The sequence below is a fragment of the Mizuhopecten yessoensis genome, unplaced genomic scaffold (genome assembly GCF_002113885.1).
Source record: "Mizuhopecten yessoensis strain PY_sf001 unplaced genomic scaffold, ASM211388v2 scaffold5945, whole genome shotgun sequence".
Lineage (NCBI taxonomy): Eukaryota > Metazoa > Mollusca > Bivalvia > Pectinida > Pectinidae > Mizuhopecten > Mizuhopecten yessoensis.
Window position 1 is genome coordinate 109,597 of NW_018406302.1, and position 20,925 is coordinate 130,521.

A 20,925-nucleotide genomic window follows, 5' to 3' on the forward strand; every position below is an offset into this window, starting at 1 on the left:
GAAATCATGTCACAGAAATCAAGAAAACATTTCTGTATCACAATATTTAATGACAACAAAGGATATATATGTGGAGCCAAGATGGTTGAATTCTGGTTTAAAAATGCCTTTGATTGTTGCCTAAAAATATAAACTGATAAATGTGTTCTATTTTTTAGGTACATATATTAAATGATCTATTCCAAAATCTCAAAATCTCGACAATAACAAACAAAGGTATAAGGTCAGCTGATGTTAAGTTTTTTTTCTTATAAATGGTTTAAATTTTTTAAATCCCACTGGGGTTACATTACAAATGTCTATTACACAGAACGTTATGCCATACTGATATAGATCAAAGCACACATAAACATACATGTGCTATCAGCCTATCAGTATATAGCACATGTACATGTGTACTAGACATTTGTAACGCACCTCTGTGCTTCTGTGCTTCTACCGTGCTGTGTATGACCTCGAAATCTAGTTATCTATACATTTTTTTGTAGAATTTATGTCTCTTATCACCTCCGAAATCTTTAGGTTTTTTTTCATAATCTGTATATTCTTTCATTAAAAATGTCTAAAAGGTCAGTCATATTTGACAATGATGTATCATCTTGACATACACTTATCGGTACCTAATACTGCTTGATATAAACAGATAAGCTTGCGATATCATCTCGTGTATGCATTTATTTTCTAAAGTTTTAACCACGATGAATCGGTGTCACACTTTCGGTCTCTCGTCACCTAGGTAAACAACATGGTTATCGATACCGGAAACCGGTCTGTGATATAGCACGCAAGCGCAGTACAGATAAATTTGCTCCAACGAGAGGGTCACATGCCTTCACGGAAGTGGTGTTGCCAGTCCCTGCTATCTAAGTCGACGTAATGTACAAATACAGTCCATCATCGGAGGACTATCACACAGCAAAATAGGTATGGTGTAAGTTGACATTTCAATACTGCAATATTATGATTTAATGAAAAACCGAATCGTATTTAAAATGTCTTATTTGATTGTATGTAGTTAATTCTTGCAAAGGCACGGTAATATAGTGGTAGGACGCCGGGCTCGTTGCCGAACGGTTGTGGCACGGCACGGCACGGCACTGTGTTGTATCTTTGAGCAAGGTACTTTAATCCGCTTACTTAACTGTAAATGAGCACGTGGTCGGGCAGTGCTAGAATGGTTGAATACTAGCTGAAAGCTACGAAATGGCAGCACCAGGCGGTTGTATGCTCCCAAGGGAGTTGAAAACGACATTGGCTTGTTGCAAAGGCCCTATATAACCACGGATAATAATTTGTGAACCGCTTCGAGACGACGTACGAACTAGGTTGTGATAAAGCGGTATATAAGAACCTCGAATTATTATTACTATTATATAAAAACATGTATTCATATGCACAGGCAATTTTAACCTGGTCAATATTATGGGCAAATGAAACAGACAGTATTAGGTAGTTTCATGTAGTCCATTTTGAGCTGAATGTGTATACATTTGTTTGAAGAGAGTCAATAGCTTCATAAAGACGTACATTATGTGTCCATGCCTCACATTAAACAATCCGGGATTATTAAGTCCTCCAAACGAAGTGGGCGGACCTACTTGTTTTACTCCGTTTCTTCTTCATGAATGCTCGAATGCACCTTGCGTCTACAAATACAAAAAAAAATCTGGGATAGACCCCCCTTATCCCCCTGAAAGATAAAACGTTTTTCTCGATATCATATGAACGTTATTGAAAAAAAACAACTCCCCGAACTCGTAATGGCTAGGTATCATGTACATCTGACCTTTTTTAATTGATTTTAAATCGTTGATAAACCTCATGTTTTATACAAACTGAACATTGAATAACTCGAGTTAGATAAACATGATAACCAGCAGTCACTCGCTTGAGGCCTCATCAACCTCGCCGTTCTGTATGACCTCGTTCTTTTACAGATATATTTGTCACTGGTGTACGTGGCTGATTTGTAAACCCTTTCACCACTGAAGATCATACTGGACTCATCCAGATCAATGTATGGTTACCTAGGGGTGAAAGGTTTCATGAGGATATGTCATATGGTATATTACATGTAAATTGGGCGTCCCAAAATATTGCGACACCCACTTACATGTATATATATATGAATAAACACTAAATCGATAGCAGAACAGCTAGCCAGTTTTTCGAGGATGGAAAACCGCAACTTACTAACAGGTTGATTTACTGTGTTTGATTATAAGTGTTAATAACGTATTTTTTTTTTTTTTTGATCCAACCCTGCCCGGAGTACGTTACTATTCAGTTGACATTCGTCTGTTTCACCAGGTTCTTTGAATATGAACGTTGTCAGATAAACTCAGCTTATAATGACATAAACAGTATAGTGCGGACAATGATCTAAAGGCTATTCTTCGTGATCTTAAACTTTAGTGGAGTACTAGGTCTGATGATGTGCTGGTTCCTGATATCATACCCAGGTCGACTAAACAGTAAGTTCATAAAATGTAACTCAGTTTTCGACTTCAAGACATGCGGTTAAATTAACAGTTAAACCTCGGTATACTGCCATAATTTGGCCAGTAATATTCTTGGCGTAATATAAAGTATACTTTGAAGAATGTCGGTGGTATGTTAGGTGAAAACTGGAATAATTGGCAATATATTCAGATATGGACTCGGCAATATATCGAGGTTAACTGTAAACGAATTTGTTTTAATTTAGAGTGTGTTTATTTGAACTAGAACATTTTTTATTGATTTCTTTTTAAAAAGACTGTTCTACATAACATGTTTCAAATTTCGATGATAAGGATTATCAAAATGTTTCAGCTCAAAATATTTGTTTATAGCCTTATATTGATTTGTTTAATACGCACTATTTTCTTACGCGGATCACTTTGGTGTGGATACTATTTCTTTTTCTTTTCTTTCAGAAAATACATTCCTAAGTGGGAAAATCTGTTCTCAAGTTCTTCTCAAGTCGTTCTCAACTATTCCCATACTGACAACCCATGATAATGAACTGATCATGCTACCGATAGATGGCACAAAGTGGTGAATATATTTAATCAACTCTAATTATTGATGAAATATCATTCCATAATTGTATTACTCGTGGAGATATGAAACTTCTCCGTATTTCAATGTTTTGATGTTGTGGATACTTTATATGACCCCTGGCACCATGTGTTTTTGAAAAGTCCGGCTAAATCTTCAGGAAATCGGACGCGTTTTGATTGAAGTCACAGTTAATTTTTTTCTAAAATACTTGTGTTAAATCAAATAGTGCTGTCTGAAGCTCAACGTAGTTATAACTATTTCTACATGCACTCCGAATATTTGTTTGGTTATCCGTTTTTGGACTATTTTCAACACATCAATACAATTAACATGATAAGGATATTATATCATTTTTATATAATGACGGAAAAACACTTCATCCATTTTGAAAAGACTGCATTTGTCTTTTTTTAGGATCCCCGTACCATTGCAATGTGTTTTTTCATATATACAGTTATCTGCCCTTAACTTTCGTTAACTATAACTATAGCACCATTGGGCCAGTATACTTTCGGTGACCAGGTAGCTCGATTAGTTAAAGCGAAAACGCAGCCGCCTAAAATTCAGGGTTCGACCCATAAAAGTCCTGCATGGTACGGCTTTCATTTCAGAAAAGATTTATGAAAAAAAATGTTTCAAATTCATTGTTACAGTTTTCAGTTGCGGTGTGGGGATCCTTAAGAGATATACCATAATCGGGAAACGTCGGCACTTTCCGTACACAAAAAAATATTTTCTTGTTTCCGGAAAATGCCGACGGTTTTCCGATGGATTATCCCAGTGAACCATCGATGAATCTGGAAAGCCATTTGTCACTCAATTTATCATTTCGTCTCAGGATTGAATCTTCCTGTGGTCGATTTCATTTGGTGATGAATTGAGTTAGGCTCGAGAAAAAAAATATGATTTTCGAAGAAGTTCATGTTGAATTTTTCTCAAGAATAACTCAATTCATTACCTTATGAAATCAGCTAAAGCAAATGTTTTAATCAACCACGTTTTAGATAAGAGGGAAAGGCAACTGCCTCTTCGGCAGAGGAAATATGTCTGGTGCACTTTGATGTTGTGGAAAAACCCGCCGCTTCAATCATCGTAGAAATTGATTGCAGTTGAAAAGTTATACATTCTGGGGAATCGTGTACTGTAACATTTCGAGAGTTCAAAGTGAATTATTTTTTATTTACTTCTGTCTTTATTTCTTGTTAATAGATTGATTATTAGACAATCGGACTAAATATAATTGCTTTTTGATATATGCTCTGTCGCAAAATGTGGTTTTAAGTGAACCCACATCTCTGAAATTGTAGTATTTGTATTCTGAAAATGGTGTGTTTTTGATAATGCCCGCCATTTAGCCTCGGATTACCGATCGCAGGTGGGTTCATGAATGAATGTAATTATCGGTAATTTATCATAAATATGTAATAATTTGTTTACATAATTACAATCTGGTATAATTTCATTTACACAGAAAGATTTCAATCGCACTGACTATCTAGAAAGTGTATTTTTACGGCTCTGAATATTGACCAAAATTCATCATAACTCTATAGCGTGTGATCTCACTCCCCTCATCGTCTTGCATTTACCTCCGCTGTCTGAATTTTGACTTAATTGCTAACAAATAGATTATTAGACATACTGACTAAACATAATTGCTCTTTGATATGTATTCGATCGCCACATGTGGTTTTAAGTGAACACATAACTCTGAAATTGTAGTATTTGTATTCTGAAAATGGTTGATGATCAGTGTTTTACTAATGACCGCCATTTAGCCTCTGTATATTGACCAACATTCATCATGATGCAATGTGATTCACTCCCACTCATCGTCTTGCATTCGTATCCGGTTAAAACGGCCTCACTGCAGTAACGGCGCTAGTAAAAACGTCCCTAGTGAAAACGGCCCTACCCTATATATAGTATATACTATATAGAACGGCATGTACTGCAAGTGCATAATACAAATACATAACTTGATATTATGTTAATAAAGTTACATGCGCTTTCAGGAAATAAAGACATGTACAAGTACAGATAAAAATATTATAATTATGTTTAATAGTTAACCCTCCTCAGTCTCAAATTCCTTTGCAATGGCAGTGTTTTCTACCTCAGAATTTAATTTAATTTAATTATTTAGAGAAAAGAATTAATAAGAAAACCTATTAAAATGCATTAAAAAGTAATAATAATAACTAATAGTAATTTAGATATGGGATGAGGGTCTTTGTTGTTTTAACAGGGTACCTCGGAGTGACTCAACTAAAACTACAATTAACGGGTTTGGTCAGAGGGTGTAATAAATTGGACGGATGTATAGCAAAATCTTCACATCCGCACATCGTCCACATATGGTGCGCACAACTGTGCGATTTAGCAATCGTTCGCCCCGTTGTGCGCTTCTCTCCGCACAACTGTGCGATTTGGTATCATTTGTAGATCAAAATTACGGAATGACAAAAATACGGAAGGCTTGTATGCGATAATGTACACTGTGTATATATCTGTAATTTCTCATCACAGTAATCAAGATTATACAATTTCACAATGCGTGTTACACAGAATTACAGCGACCGTTAGGCTGTCAAGAATGGGTTTGGCTCCAAGGTAACAGAACAGGTAAATAACAATTTTATGAGTGTCCGGAGTTTTACCTGACCAGTGCCTGACATACAGAGCTGATATGCGATACCGTTTGACCGTAATGAATGGTATTTGTTATTTGCATTCGTTTGCCTATAGCTCCTCTTCACCTGGATTTTCACACCCCCGGCCTTACCCGAGGAGTTACGTAAGTGCCCCAGGCGGGGATAAAACTATGGTCCAGGTACATGTATAAAGTGGTTATGTTTACCTGTATACTGGCAGAGACGTATAATACGTATTATACGTCTCTGATACGGGATTGTGTTGTAATTTTATATGTGTCGATTAAGTTTGTTTAAAAACACAGAAAACATAATTTCTAAATAGAAGAATGTATAGACAGAAAGATAAGTTTACATATGTTGTTAGAATATAGAAACATACGTAAACACCAAGTTTATATGTTTAAACACACGAAACCGTATAAATTGTTAAGGCATTCCTCAATTTACACCAACCACGATTGTTATCGCACAACGTCCGTCCATCGTGCGCACAGATGTGCGCAAGTAATGATCGTCCAGTTTTTTTATCGTTCGCCCATCGTGCACACACCGTTCACACACCGTGCACACATCGTGCGCACACCGCACATCGTGTAACGTTGTGCGATCCCACAACTGTATCTAAGGTGGCTTATATATGACATTTCGTCTATTCGCTTTGTCGCCCGTGAAATAATGCCAAGCGAAAAAACGAAATAACGAGAGACGAAAACCCGCCAAAGCGAAATAACGAAAAACACCAAAGCGCCAAAGCCAAATAACGAAAAGACGAAATAACGAAAAGACGACAAAAATGATATAACGAAAAGACGAAACAACGATATATAGCAAGGAACAAAATAAAGAAAAAACACAATGACGAAAAGACAAAAACCAAACAAAAATCAGAATGATTGTGTTTTATTTTGGACTTCTTAGTGGCAAAATAACGAATTGTTTATGTAATGTAAATGGAAAAACATAAACCTACATCAAAAACTTCTAATTTACTTTTTAAATATTAATGAATTATCATAAATGACAAGGAAGAAGTACAATGTGTCTAGAGGGAATTCATTGGCCTGTCATATTTCACTAGTAATGAAGAATGCCTAATTATAGTATTTAAATTATTTATTCTTATAGGTCCGTTATTTTGAGAGATTAATGTTCATCTGCTACTCGTATTATAATGATTTGACCTAATCTGATCAAGGTTAACAAAAATAGAATGTAAATAAAACAGACATAATTTGCCTAAATATTACAAAAAGAATTCTCCATTGCTAAAACAAATAATAAAAAACCATTATCACAGCAGTGGACTTTAATGTACATGTATAATCTTTAGTTTTCAAATGTTAATATACATAATCAAAAACAATTAGGCTTACCTTTTATTTTTAGATTCCATGAAGCCAACTTTGTTTTAACCAGGTAAATAAGCAAACAACCCGTATTGTGGTTCTACATGAACTTAGTGCGTATTTCAATTGAAATAACAACAAAAATATGCCAAAAGGTTAGATTTTTAATACACCTGGGTTAAGACAAGGTTCAATGTGCGGTGTAGATGTGTTTATAACGACTTTGTAAAGACTGGCCTACATATCACAACTATGTCACTGGGTGTAATCGTTCGATAAATCTTTCTTTGTATGTGTATGAATAGCAGCTTGGTATAATGACTACAATGCCGTCATTTGTCTTCCAGAGGAGACACAAATCGTAGACTTTGTCCCCCATTACAAACGAGGGCGCTGGCTATTACACGAGCTTAAAAGTAGGTATGATATTTTATTAATAACCTTTAGAATAAAAATATTGTTTTAACAAATAATATCTTTTGTTCATTATCATGTTCATGAATATTATTGTTTCGAAATGGATCATTTCTTTATTGAATTCAGTGAAAACTCTCTCTTTTATACTTCAGCATTTAGAGGAATTGAATGTTTTTATGATGCTATTTTGCAAACACAATCCCCCATACTCGAAACTACTTTTGTTATGACAACCTACGTATAACGTATCATTTAGTTGTTTTCATATTCGGGACGTTGTTAATTTCAAATATTTTAAAACATCGATTCATATCTTCTTTTTATGTTTATATATGTGTATCCACTAGATAATGGTAGTAAAATAGAAGTATGCATTTATGACCCGGTAAACAGCAGCACTCTGGTGTCCGACTTTGGTCGATGTCCTCCGTTAACAACATATAGAAATTCCACTGAATGAATGTCAATAACAATGCATTAACCCGATCGTTTCCGATTTGGCTTTAAAATTAATTTCATCCTTGGTTAGAGATTAAAAGAATCTATAATTTCTGCATAATGTAGATACAGCCGAGAGCAGAACCTAAACTCAAAACTCTCATCCATGGTTGGAAGATGAACGTTAATCACACAGGTGATTGCACAATTAAAATTTGGTAATAAATACAGTACACAGGACAATGCATTATACTGCACTATTGGTGATGCTAGGGGCCGAACTCATATTGATCAAAACTACTGTAGAACCAGAACTGGAGGTGCGCAAGACCTCATAACTTTAACGAATTTCTAAATTAAGAGGCATACTGGTTAATTAAATTCTATGATGATCTAACACACAAGGGGTGAAATTGACCAGGTGTAATGAACTAACATTAATGGTAACCAGTCAAATTAAAATCGATAATATAATCTTGTAAGATCAATTTATTATATTTACCAATAAATAAAAATGCAATTTACAAAGAAAAACATTCTGCTGACAAGAGGTTTATTGGCAACGCCACATAGACGTAAAATAACTCCTGTTCTAAAAATAAACACGTAAAGCGGTGGAAAGAATTCGGTCGACGATTCAAAATATCGCATACAAAGGAAAGATTATACACTGTTAAAAGCAGTACACGTTATATTCTAGTGTAATATGTAAGTAATGCAGTGCCGTAGGTAGACAAGGTTATATGATTGTGAAAGAGGATCAATCGTATACCAATTACACTAAGCTACATAAAACCTGGTAGCATTTAAATTGTCTATTTAAAAGAACAAGTGCAGAGATTTCTTTTGTTAAACATGTAGTCACAGATTTTTCTATGAGGACGCGTCGTTTCAACCTTTGTTCTATCTTTAGATCTATCACGATCTTATTATCTCTGAATCGAGAATTGTATATAGCAACAAGCCAACATGCTGCTCGCTGACGAATGTTGAAAAAATATGCACATGAAAATTTACTTAACGGCAAAGGGAAAAGTAGACATTAAGGAGATTATTATCGTGTTAAAGTTACTGTATTAGGATATTCCTTGGGCATATTCATGATTAAGGAATACTATTTTGTAAGTAAATCAAGTCTAAAGTGTTTGATTCAAAAGAACATATACATAGAAAAGTTTGATAATCCAAGTCAGGCTGAGAGGATTACAATAGTACTTTGTCTTGATCACCACTAGGGACCAAGTATATAAAGGTGGAGGAGTTGTGTCAAACCCATTTATGAGGATTCTTTTGTTTTCAAGATCGTGCACTTGGTCAACATCATCCAACGCGCTCACACTGGCAAGCAAGGCAGTATCTTCATCAGGTCAAAAGAGACAATCAGTGAATCTTTCAAGGAAAATCAAGGCGTTAAAGATTACTACGTTCTATTGAACAGAATGGCCTTTTTGAAATGGGAAGACTACGTCATGTTTGTTATAACACTTGTTTTCTCTCTGGGAATCGGCCTCTTCTTTTCTTTACGGAGCAACAGACTGAAAACTACAAAACGATTTATTCTAGGCGATGGCAATATGTCGTCATTTCCGGTGGCCTTGTCTTTAATGGTTTCATTTGAATCTGGCGTTATGATGTTGGGAGTTCCGGCGGAAGTGTATATGTATGGTATGCAGTGGTATATTTCTATTATAGCTAGTTTCTTTTCTTATCTATTGACAACACATTTGTTGATACCATCGCTAAAGGAGCTCAAACTTACCAGTATAAACCAGGTAGGTACATTAAAAATCCTTTATCTGTTATTATCTTTTGGATGTCTTTTGTAAACAGCCATAAATCACTTCGACTGAAAAATGATATAGATTAGGATATCTGTCTCCCTGGAGGTAAAAATCTAAAACAATAAATATACAGTTACTCCCCTTTAAGTTCGTTTAAGATATCGATGAAGCTGATTTGTTTTTACATATGATAATGTTTATAGTTATATAATGTTTATAGTTATATAATGTTTATAGTTATATAATGTTTACAGTTATATAATGCTATAATCATGCCATAAAAATCAGTTTCCTATGTACAGATTTCGACAGTTGTACGGGGATCTTTAAAAGAAATAAACCTAAGATCATACCGACATGAACTATTGCATTTGCAATGATTTTCAATTAGTTCTAAAATGGTACATGTTACGGTGTATGTGGTTAACCGTCCAATTAACAATTACTTGTAGGTCATTTAAATACGTGTGACAGGTATATAAGTTATTAGCTATTACATTAATTGTGACCGTTTATTGTGTATACTTATGTAAATCTGTTAGGCTGATTTTTGTTCATTCATCTTAGCTTTGATTTCACCTAATGGGCTTGAATGAAATTAGAGGTAATACGATATGATAACGAGACGTGATTGATCTTGTAGTTTTAGTCATTGCGGTTTAAAGTCCCACTATCTGTACGATCTACACATCAATATAATACCATGTATCTGTACAATGAGATTATATATCAATTAATGAGTACCGACATAGCTAGCGAGGACCTACTACACACATAAAATAAGGTTAAACGTCAGACGAACGTGAAAAAAGTATAATTTCATTTTTAGTACCGTTATGTAACATTTCATTTTAAACTGGATATATTAATAGGAGATGCGCGTCGCATTGTGTATAATGTGTTCCCATACTGATTGTGTCTGCGACAGCACAGGTATGTTTGGAGCCGATTATGTTTGGTGATCACTCAAGTGTAACTGCTTACGGTCGCATAGTATCAACTGGCTCTAGATCTACAGTGATAGGGAACAGTGGGTGATCACTCAGGCGTCTAAACGAGAAACGTAAAATTAATTATTTCTTTACCCAAGCGTTCAATTAATTAGCCGTTAATGGATTAGTCGATTCATTGATTGATGGTTCTGAAAATAAAGCAGGACATTTACGCATATAAAAACCTGTAAACACGCCGATGTCAGTAGTCTCGTAGGGGTGTGAAATACTAAAGAAAAAGAGTTCACCCCGACCTCGTAAAGTATTTTGTAAAACTTATCATTATAATACATATACAATACTTATATTTCGTCAATTAACTTATTATTTTAACAAGGTTTTTCAGACATACGTATATGTATTTTAATTACATTTGTCATTGTAGTATATGGAGCTTCGATACAACTCTCATGGACTCCGACTGTTTGCAACAATAATTAGTTTGCTTTCATGGGTAAGTTCTTTCCCAATCCAAATTTTAATGGACATTTGACTGTTAGTGTAGCCTTCTCATAAAACAATAAATGATATTTTCATTAGAATTTTACGGCATGCATTTTTATGTGTATTTGATATTATTGAATTACTTCTTCAAATCATTCAAAGTTACCATTTAAACACAAGAAAATGTAACATTGTAATTTGTTTTTACTATATGTGCTTGTATTTATCAAAGAAAACAATTAAGAAGTTTTTTGGTAAAACTCTATTTAATGCAGGCGAACTATCTTGGAACCGTATTATTTGTGCCGGCTGTTACATTGGAAATAGGTAAGAACTTGTTTATATACAATTTAACGTTGTCCATAAAGGGGTCAGCATTAAGTAAATTAGGGAAAAAACTATTAACACGTAGGACAAACTGGAACGTAAAGTCAACTGGAAATTATGACAAAGGGCACTCATAAGACAAAAGGACAGCATAAAACATTTGCATTTTCACACATAGTGAGGATGAAATAAATGCTAGGGGTAAATAAGCGTTCCTTACCTCATCTGGCAGATTGATGCCACCTGCAATATCCAGGAGAATGAGTAGATCACATTTTATCTCAATACAGAAACAAAGAAAAAAAGAATACCTAAATGTAAACGAAACCGTAGTTCGGAGTCAAAAATCGATAAAACCATAGCAAGAAAATGAACAAATTAAAACAAACTATCACTGTGATCCGAACCAAATATGCAAAATGGAATAGACCAGGTGTTCCGGAAGAGTACGCGTCTTCCGCTTCATTGATGACAACAGCAATGTACATTTACATTGAATACAAGTAATGTCACAATCTGAAAATGAGAACCAAATTTAAACAACTTCTAAATAAATACAATCCTTTCAAATTATACTAAAATAAAAACAGAGTGCTAACCAAATCAATTGTGAACAGATATTACTAATACAGCAGTTTATAAAGACTTGAAATAAGAATGTTTGAGGAATAGGGGGTTGCTATATTACCTTTTGTTTTATATGTTGCTGCTTTTGTCATCTGATGTTGACTTTAAGTTCTATATCTGCTTTGTTGTTTTTCCCGTTGTCAATATGAATTTGGATACGGTGTTGGGTGCCTTCCACATGGTATTTAATTGTCGTAGCTCTCTAAATATTGACATTAGATCCACGCTATGACAAGAAGGCAAATACACCAACATACCGTCTCGTTCAGACAAACACAGATGGAGGTACAGCTCACAGTAACATACACACACACTCATAGTGAATAGTTTGTTTTATCAATCGAAATTATTTTTGAATAAGCGTCGTTTATATTGGCCAAAGCCTTATCTCAATGCCATCTTTACACAACCGTGTTTTTTATAACGATTAGAGACCATCGTCTGTGGGTCATATCCGAGGGACTTTTTTTATAAAGTGTACTGTTTATCAAATTTAAAACTTATAAATGTTTCAGTAATAGCTTGTGTTAATCTGTTTCAGTGGCTGGTATTCCTATGTGGATCTCTATTGTCTCACTGACGATCGTTGTGGTGGTATATACTATTATTGTAGGTATACCGCATCAGTTTGACGGTTTTGTAATGTTTTTGTATAAATAAATTCTGTTTGAGTGGTCATTGGATTTAGTTGTTATGCTCAGAATCGCGTTTAAGAAACACGACAATCAATCCACATCATCTTTTTTGAGTATTTGATGAACAACCTTCAGCCTCATTATTTTAATATATTTATCTTTTTATTTGTACCTAATATTTCTGTAACATGCTTTATTATTATAGGGAGGGTTCACAGCTGTAATATGGACAGATGTATTTCAGGCCTTTCTCATGTTTGGTGGAATGTTTGCCATTCTCATCAAGGTATTTTCTAATGCTAATTCCGATAACAAAGACAGATATTAATATTTTAGTTCAAAACCAAGCGATTTGATTATTGGAAAACACTTTGTTGTTCATTAACTTGAAGTAATACATTATTTGGAATGCATTACTTAACATAAAATTATCTATTTTTAATGTAGATTTTTTTTTCTATTTCTTATCAAAATTTATACTCGTTTTTATATGATCATTACTAAAACTAATTTACGCATTAAAAACCCACAATGGTTTTAGGAAATTTCTCGTTCTGAATTGTCAAATTCCTTTTTTGTAAGATTGAAATATTTATATTCAGCTTGTATATTTAATTATAACGTAGGGAATGTACAGATATATCAGTTTGACAAAAAGGTTTCGCATCTACCAAAATGGATTGTGAAAAATGACAACTTCCATTAAGATCGTCATAGAAATTATTTTAAGGGCACGATGGAAGCGGGTGGAGTGGCAAACACTTGGAGCATTGTGAGGGAGAAAGGAAGATTTAACATGTTAGAGTAAGTCACCCGTATGTATCAGAAGAACCTGAGGAGATAGTTAATTTGGAAACATGTCGTACGAATTTGTAAGAAAACGTTTAAGAAAAATTTAAAATTTTGAAATTTACGACAATTCGATTGTATTTGATATTTATGAAAACGAGTCAATTCGTTATGCCAAACAAGTCCCTATTTCACTGAAAGAACAGATTTTCATAATTTGCATAAAAAATGAGAAACGAAATTCAAAATCTCTGTATATTATACTAATTCTCTCGATCACCAGTAATGTAAGCAAATAAGTGATATATTCATCGATTACCTGCATGATTGTATTGTAATACGTGCCGTCACCTTTGTAACTGCTCATACAAAAAAAACACTTTCACTCTGGATCATAAACCTGTAGGAACGGCAAAGAGATACATTGTTCAGATTTGGTTACAGATAATGTGAATGTTTGCATTCCACCCGTGTAACTCAGGAAAATGGTCTATCTAGAAATATAACCATGTTATCAAGAGTGAATCTTGAAGTAATATCATACTATGGATTAACGATAAACTCCTGTCAACACAATATCATGTAAAACAGGTTATCATTGAGAAAACCAGGAGTTCCATTTACTTCTAAATATTTAGTTTTTATCTTCACACATGTTCAGCAACAATACTGCAGCATGCACTATATATATATGTTTGTTTTTAAACGAAAAATGTAGCTGTACCATTTGCTTTAGGTTGATAACTGTAGGTTTATATAAAATGAAGCACAACCAATGGAATGCTATACAAATATATATATTTCAAATATGTATATATTTCTTTCTTTCAGCTTTAATCCCGATCCGACTTTACGTCAGTCGTTTTGGAGCCTTACAATTGGCGGTGTGTTTCATGGGTTAAGAATGCAATTCAATCAAGCGACTTATCAGAGGGTCAAAGCAACGTCTACTGTATCAGCAGCCAAACGGTAAAATAATTATGTCTTGTACGCTTTTTCTATACAATTCCTAGCAGAAGGAAATAGTTCCATACTTTATTCGGAAGTAAATAATAAATTCCTTTATCCCAATACAAATCCTGTTGTTAATTGCACAAACTATTACAATTGCAAATGACAGGATGATGTATGGTAAAAGTCTTTTTTGACTCCTAGTGACATTAACATTAAAGACCTTTAAACGAACATTCGTTTTTATATTTTCTTTATACACTCTCTAGCTGTAGTTCTTTGATTTTTTTTTAGGACAACATGTCAAGTTTGTTCAGGATATGCACTATAGATTTTAAAAGAAATAAAATATTAAAAAAACTAATACAACAAACTGAAAATTCAAATTTTATCTATTTATGTAACTTTATTAACAATGTAAATCATACAAATACAATAACCAGAATAAGAATTGGGGAAATGTCAATTTAAAAACAAAAGGGGTTGAAAATTAAAAAAATCATTTTTTGGATTTTTTACTGAATAAGGGGGTAACAACAACCAAAACAATACAGTCCTTTTTATGACAATAATTTATTTTCAGGATGTATATGATCGCGGCCTTTCTTCTACTGTTTATATCCGGTCTTGCGGTCTTAGAAGGAGCAGTGATGTTTGCATACTACCATTCAAAAGGATGTGATCCACTGGAGGTCGATCAAGTCCGAAACCAAAACCAAGTAAATGAGCAAATAAAACATCAAAACAAATTACGACATCTACTTATTCAATTACCTGATGCATAACCACGTAATTCGATAACGTTCGTTCAGTGTGAGTTGAATGCTTCCTTTTTGTAAGCAAAGCTCTCAAACAAGTCTTCGCATTATGTTCATTCTTTATGTATTGGTTACGCAAAAAAATACCTAATACATTAGATTTATATTTTTAAAAATATTAACACTGTAATTCCTATTGGCGTTCAGATAGCAAAACACACATAATATAAATGTATTGTATATTCATTGTTTTTTGCTTTGTTTTATAGTTAATAGCAAAAATGGTACGAGACATATTTCTGGATACACCGTGTCTTCCTGGACTTTTCTTGGCAGCGCTTTTTAGCGCTTCACTAAGGTAATATGAGTTAAAATCATAATTACAGTTTAAAATGTTTTCAGTTACTTATGACATATATTAAGTAGTGGTCTGCAATTGCAGTTTGTCTTTTTATACAGCTTCGCTCATATTGAAAATGACTACAATTGGATATTTTTGAGTGGTTTCTTAACTGGGATGTTTTTTAAATAGCTTTGACCTTACATTTTATCCCAGCGTAATTAATTTGTCAATACGATTGATAAACAAAAATACTCACTTATAATACCTGCTAATAATGCAACACGATTAACCTCGTTATTACAATACATGTATCTGAAGTGAATTTGAGAAGTTAACACTTATGATCTACGCACGAGGATAATATTGGTAATCTAAGTCTATACAATTACACGTCCGTGAAATAGAAAATGAACCCCATTTCGTATTTCATTTCGTTTAACTCAGCTTTGAATCATTTAAAAGTTGGCTTTACTCTTTGTGCGTTATAGTGGTGTACATGCGGTTGAATTCGGAAAATGCGCTATTGATGAGTGACGGTGACATCTGTTTTTTTGTATTGCAGTACTACTACTGACATCTGTTTTTTTGTATTGCAGTACCATGTCGTCTGTGTTAAGTGCAATGTCGGCTGTGTTTTGGGAGGATATCATCAAACCGCACACTAAACCTATGTCGGACAAACGGGCTATACGAATCGCCCAATTATCAGGTGACTATTTCCGATTTGATCAAAGACGCAAATAACACCCTTTTCCATTCCGTCTATGAGTTGGTTGCTTTAAAATAAAGGTAAATACATTTGATAAACTGACTTTACCAAAAGCAGTTTACTCCTCCAGAGCAAAACGATTATTCTATTTGTGAATAATAAAATAAATAGGGGTTCTTATTTACATTTCTTTCAAACATTTCAAATTTTTATCATGGGCTTTTTTATTCTAAAACACATGATTTGGTGATGTAACGGAAGTGAGCGGCATATGTAAGAGAAATTTGAAGATAATTTGTTCCATTTCCGTACTTTCAGTGTTATTTTTCGGAGGGATCTCTGTCTGTATTGCCATTGGCATTTCCGGCATTGATGGACCAATTTCACGGGTATGGGCTATTGTTTTGTATGTAAATAATGCAATTGAATCAATTTAAATTTTAAATGTTTACAAGTTTACAAGTTTATAATTCCTTTAAGTCTTCCGACTTATCAGTTACAGTGTTAAATATATGGCTGGTCAACAATCTTGGAATGTAAGTACGTATACTAGTAACTGTATTGTGATTCAAAATTATGTTAAATGCACATATGTTTTGCTTCATTTTGCTTGTATTTTAAGATTTATTTTCGGTAACTGAAAGCTTTATTAATTGGGAAATATTGTTGGTTTCCTTTGAGAAATGATGTATAGCATATAAACTATATGTGATATTATGAGTAATTACATTGTATGTCAATACGTTGTAAAGTCCACTCCATCAGGCTGTTAGTTAACAAGGGAAACATTATTTGTTTCTGTCGTTTAGGATTTGAGTATATTTAAATCCAAGTGTTCTCTTGTTTTACCTGATCTCAAAGTATAAGATACTTTTTTAACCTATAATATTTACTTTTTCCGTCCCTTTCACACTTTTGTAACATTCCAGTGTTTACTTTGCCTTGCATGCTGTCAAAATAAATTAAAAAACTTTATATATTTAAACATATACTTTAATGTGGTGTTAGCGAACGTATACTGTGTTAAATATAAGTCGTCCATGTTATTGTTGTTTACATCAAACATCCTTTTTCACAGATACTTGACATAACTGGGTCTTGTTTTGACGGTGCTGTTGGAGGACTGTTTATCCTTGGATGGTTCGTACCGAGAGCCAATGCACGGGTAAGTCGGAATAGCACATGCTATACCTACATGTCTATATATTTCAGTTGTTCTACTATTATCTGTATATTGTATATGTTTTAACTGTTGTCTGTATATTGTATGTATTTAAGTATTGTCTGTATATTATATTTTTTAACTATTGTCTGTTTATTGCTGATGTTATACTGTTGTTTGTATATTGTATGTGTTTTAACTATTGTCTATATATTTCAGTTGTTCTACTATTATCTGTATATTGTATGTGTTTTAACTGTTGTCTGTATATTGTATGTACTTAGGTATTGTCTGTATATTATATTTGTTTAGCTTTTGTCTGTATATGGCTTATGTTGTACCGTTGTCTGTATATTGTAGTTGTTTAGATATTGTCTGTATAGTGTTTATGTTTTACTATTGTCTGTATATTGTAGTTGTTTAGATATTGTCTGTATAGTGTTTATGTTATACTGATGTCTGTATATTGTAGTTGTTTAGATATTGTCTGTTTATTGTTTATGTAATACTGATGTCTGTATATTGTAGTTGTTTAGATATTGTCTGTATAGTGTTTATGTTATACCGATGTCTGTATGTTGTAGTTGTTTAGATATTGTCTGTATAGTGTTTATGTTTTACAATTGTCTGTATATTGCAGTTGTTTAGATATTGTCTGTATAGTGTTTATGTTATACTGATGTCTGTATATTGTATTGGTAAACTAGTGTCTGTATTTGTCAACTGTTTATCCATTGTCTGTATATTGTTTATGTTATAATGTTGTCTTTAGATTGTTAATGTTAAACTATTGTGTGTAGATAGGTTTGTCTTAAGTCTTTGTGTTATAGATGACTTTTATCTAAGTCTGTATATGATATATCAAAATGACTATTCTGTACAATATATTTATATTGACAATCGTCTGTATATTTCATATAATCATAACTTAATTCTACTCTGTTTTTGTTAGTTCGACTTTTGTCTGTGTATTATGTACTGTTAGTTAAATTTAAGGATTACTATAGATTGTACATTTATATGTAAAATCTAGAATGCATATCGTACATAAAATTCAAATGTCATTCTAGAATGTATAATTATATTGCACAAAAATAAGACTATGTGATAGGTAGAACTAGAAATAGCACAATACCTTCGACATTTTATAAAAGGAAACATACATTTGGCTTCTTCCTTTGTGGCTACTTTTTTTCTGAATCTGATCATTTTCAATATCTCAATAACAAAGAATGCTGTTACTAACAATGGAAGATGTTTGTGTCCGACATATATTGGATGTTTTCACAGGGTGGATTAGTCGGCGGCTTTGTAAGCGTCCTCTTTGTAGGATGGATATCGTTCGGGAAATTGATTTCCTCAGGAGTGCGTGTAACTGCAAAATTAGAACCGGCTTCGACGGAAAAATGTCCACCGCTAAATATATCGGGGATTATAAATGCAACTTTATACGGACAATTGTCTGCAGGAACAATGTGGAACGAATCGTACTATAAAACTGATGTGACTCCAACGACAATCATTTCCGAGCCGTAAGTTTACTATAAATAGAAAAGGTGAAAAAAAACCCAAATGTAATGGCTACAGGTAGCTGAAGTAAACTTTTAAAGTTTACTTGAACATTTGACAAAACCTTTTGTGTATGTCCCCTCGTTTGTTGCCAACATTTTCAAATTTACCTGTATTTCTTTCTTCCCAATTCCTTTGTACATTATCCTTGATATATCTAGACCTAACTAAAAAGAAATAAACATATTTAAAGACAAGGCCTATATGTACTAAACTCAATACTTTTATGTATTAGCAGACAAGGTCCAGATGTTTTGTACGTAGTTTGTTATATATGGGTTACAGGTATAAGACACGGTCTAGATATATTGCAGTCAATACATTTTCCAATTTGCAAAGGTCCAGATGTATTGCCGTTGCGTTACGAGAAGGCCTAAATGTACTGTACGAAACATCTTTATACATTTACAAGAAAGGTTTTATTGTACCTACTATCCTTGCTTTTGATCAGAAAACGTACTAACAAACAAAGCAGAAAATGATATAATCAATATATTAAATGTAACGTATCAACGTACATGTAAAAGGCATCTTTTGTGTATTAACAGAGACGGACTAGATACACTGTACTCTCTGTCCTATAAATGGTTAACGCCGCTAGGTATTGTCCTGGTTCTAATTGTCGGATCTCTCGTCAGCCGTCTACAAGGTAGAGTAACTATATGTATTTGGTCAGAAACAAACGATAACATGATATCACCTGTTTATGCATATTAAACGTTACAATTTTAGTATCTCCAGGTTTTATAATTGTTCGAAGTCCAAAATTTATTACATGTCACTTGATTTTTTTCCATTTATTTTATTTCAAATAATTCACTTAATGTTTCTGTTTTTTAACAAACCTTGTGTATATTATTTAACCAGAATAAATGTAATTTCTTTTTCCGGTTTTAGCTCGGACGCCTGTCGACCCTTCATTGGTCGTTCCAATATGTGATTATCTGTGTTGCTGTATGCCTGAGCTATTCAGAAGAAAGTTCCGATGCGGTGTCAAGTATCCCCCGACTGTTAAAGTAAGTATTTGATTATACACTGAAGCTGAACTGTAATATATCTGTGTCATCGAAATCTTTAGTGTTCGTTCTGTACCACACAAGATGCCATACATTCATTTTCATATTTGTAATTATTTATGACTATAAAACAGATGGCATACACATTTGAATGATCAATTATTATTCAAAACAGCCTGGTCTGATGTACGCATTTTGTAAAGAAGATTGTTTAGATTCTAAACATTATGTTATATTAAACAGCTTTCGGTTTATATATTGTTTGATTTAAACAATCATTTAAACATACCTTTCACATCAAAATAACATTTTACAGTAGGATACACTATGAACGAATCAACCGGGTTCATGTTGAAGACGGCAAACCTAATATATCAAATATATATGCAATACATGCCCGTGTAGCATGTACATGCTATGCAAGTCAGAATGTGTACTGATGATCAGAAGCAATTTTCATTTAGGATGAATTAGATCAATTTTGCGAGTGTTTTGAGTATGTCCTGTATGTTTGCTTTCAGAATACAGATGAAGCTGCAGCAGAATCAGCTGTTGAAATGTTATCTCCACACGACAGTTCGCGGTTGTCATCAGGCTAAATCGCTGCATAAATATGAACACAATACATCTCCAGCACACACACAGGCATACATACATAGGAAGATATTCGCCAGATGGCATAGGACTAGTAGTTAGCGCCTGATAGGGCAGCTCCTGCGAATTCCTCAATATTGTATTGATTAATATATATATGTTTATTGTATTGACTGTATAAAATTGTATATCTATGTACTGTAAAGCGCTTTAGAGTGGCTTATGTTAGCTAGATAGGGCGCTAAACCAAATGTTGTATATTTATTTATTCATATCTATCAGGCGTCACATTAGTATACACTCGCAGCAACACTTTAAGATCGAT

The 20,925-nt window shown here is 33.5% G+C and overlaps 1 protein-coding gene across 5 annotated transcripts; it reads left to right on the plus strand.

Annotated features, from left to right (window-relative positions):
• The first annotated feature begins 852 nt into the window (after positions 1–852).
• Positions 853–20,709, plus strand: LOC110451329 (sodium-dependent multivitamin transporter-like). Of its 5 annotated transcripts, none has more exons than XM_021499264.1 (19): positions 853–924; positions 2,919–3,039; positions 7,396–7,464; positions 9,205–9,675; positions 11,062–11,130; positions 11,396–11,447; positions 12,616–12,683; positions 12,915–12,995; positions 13,440–13,513; positions 14,330–14,467; positions 15,033–15,168; positions 15,477–15,565; positions 16,147–16,259; positions 16,578–16,648; positions 17,338–17,424; positions 18,712–18,953; positions 19,539–19,639; positions 19,888–20,006; positions 20,528–20,709. In XM_021499264.1, the coding sequence occupies exons 4-19, from the start codon at positions 9,343–9,345 to the stop codon at positions 20,603–20,605; spliced, it is 1,851 nt and encodes a 616-aa protein (XP_021354939.1). In that variant the 5' UTR covers positions 853–924; positions 2,919–3,039; positions 7,396–7,464; positions 9,205–9,342; the 3' UTR covers positions 20,606–20,709. The 5 variants fall into 5 exon arrangements, with proteins under 5 accessions (XP_021354939.1, XP_021354941.1, XP_021354938.1 ...); XM_021499266.1 differs by having other exon boundaries at positions 862–931; positions 7,396–7,468; XM_021499263.1 differs by having other exon boundaries at positions 862–931.
• Positions 20,710–20,925: the final 216 nt, after the last annotated feature.

Bases quoted from the DNA above. Each gene is read 5' to 3' on its own strand.
- LOC110451329 (XM_021499264.1), top strand. From the start codon at position 9,343: ATGGCCTTTTTGAAATGGGAAGACTACGTCATGTTTGTTATAACACTT. The intron at 16,260-16,577 runs GTGACTATTTCC...CCGTACTTTCAG, and splicing joins ACGAATCGCCCAATTATCAG to TGTTATTTTTCGGAGGGATC. The intron at 16,649-17,337 runs GTATGGGCTATT...CCTTTTTCACAG, and splicing joins TTGATGGACCAATTTCACGG to ATACTTGACATAACTGGGTC.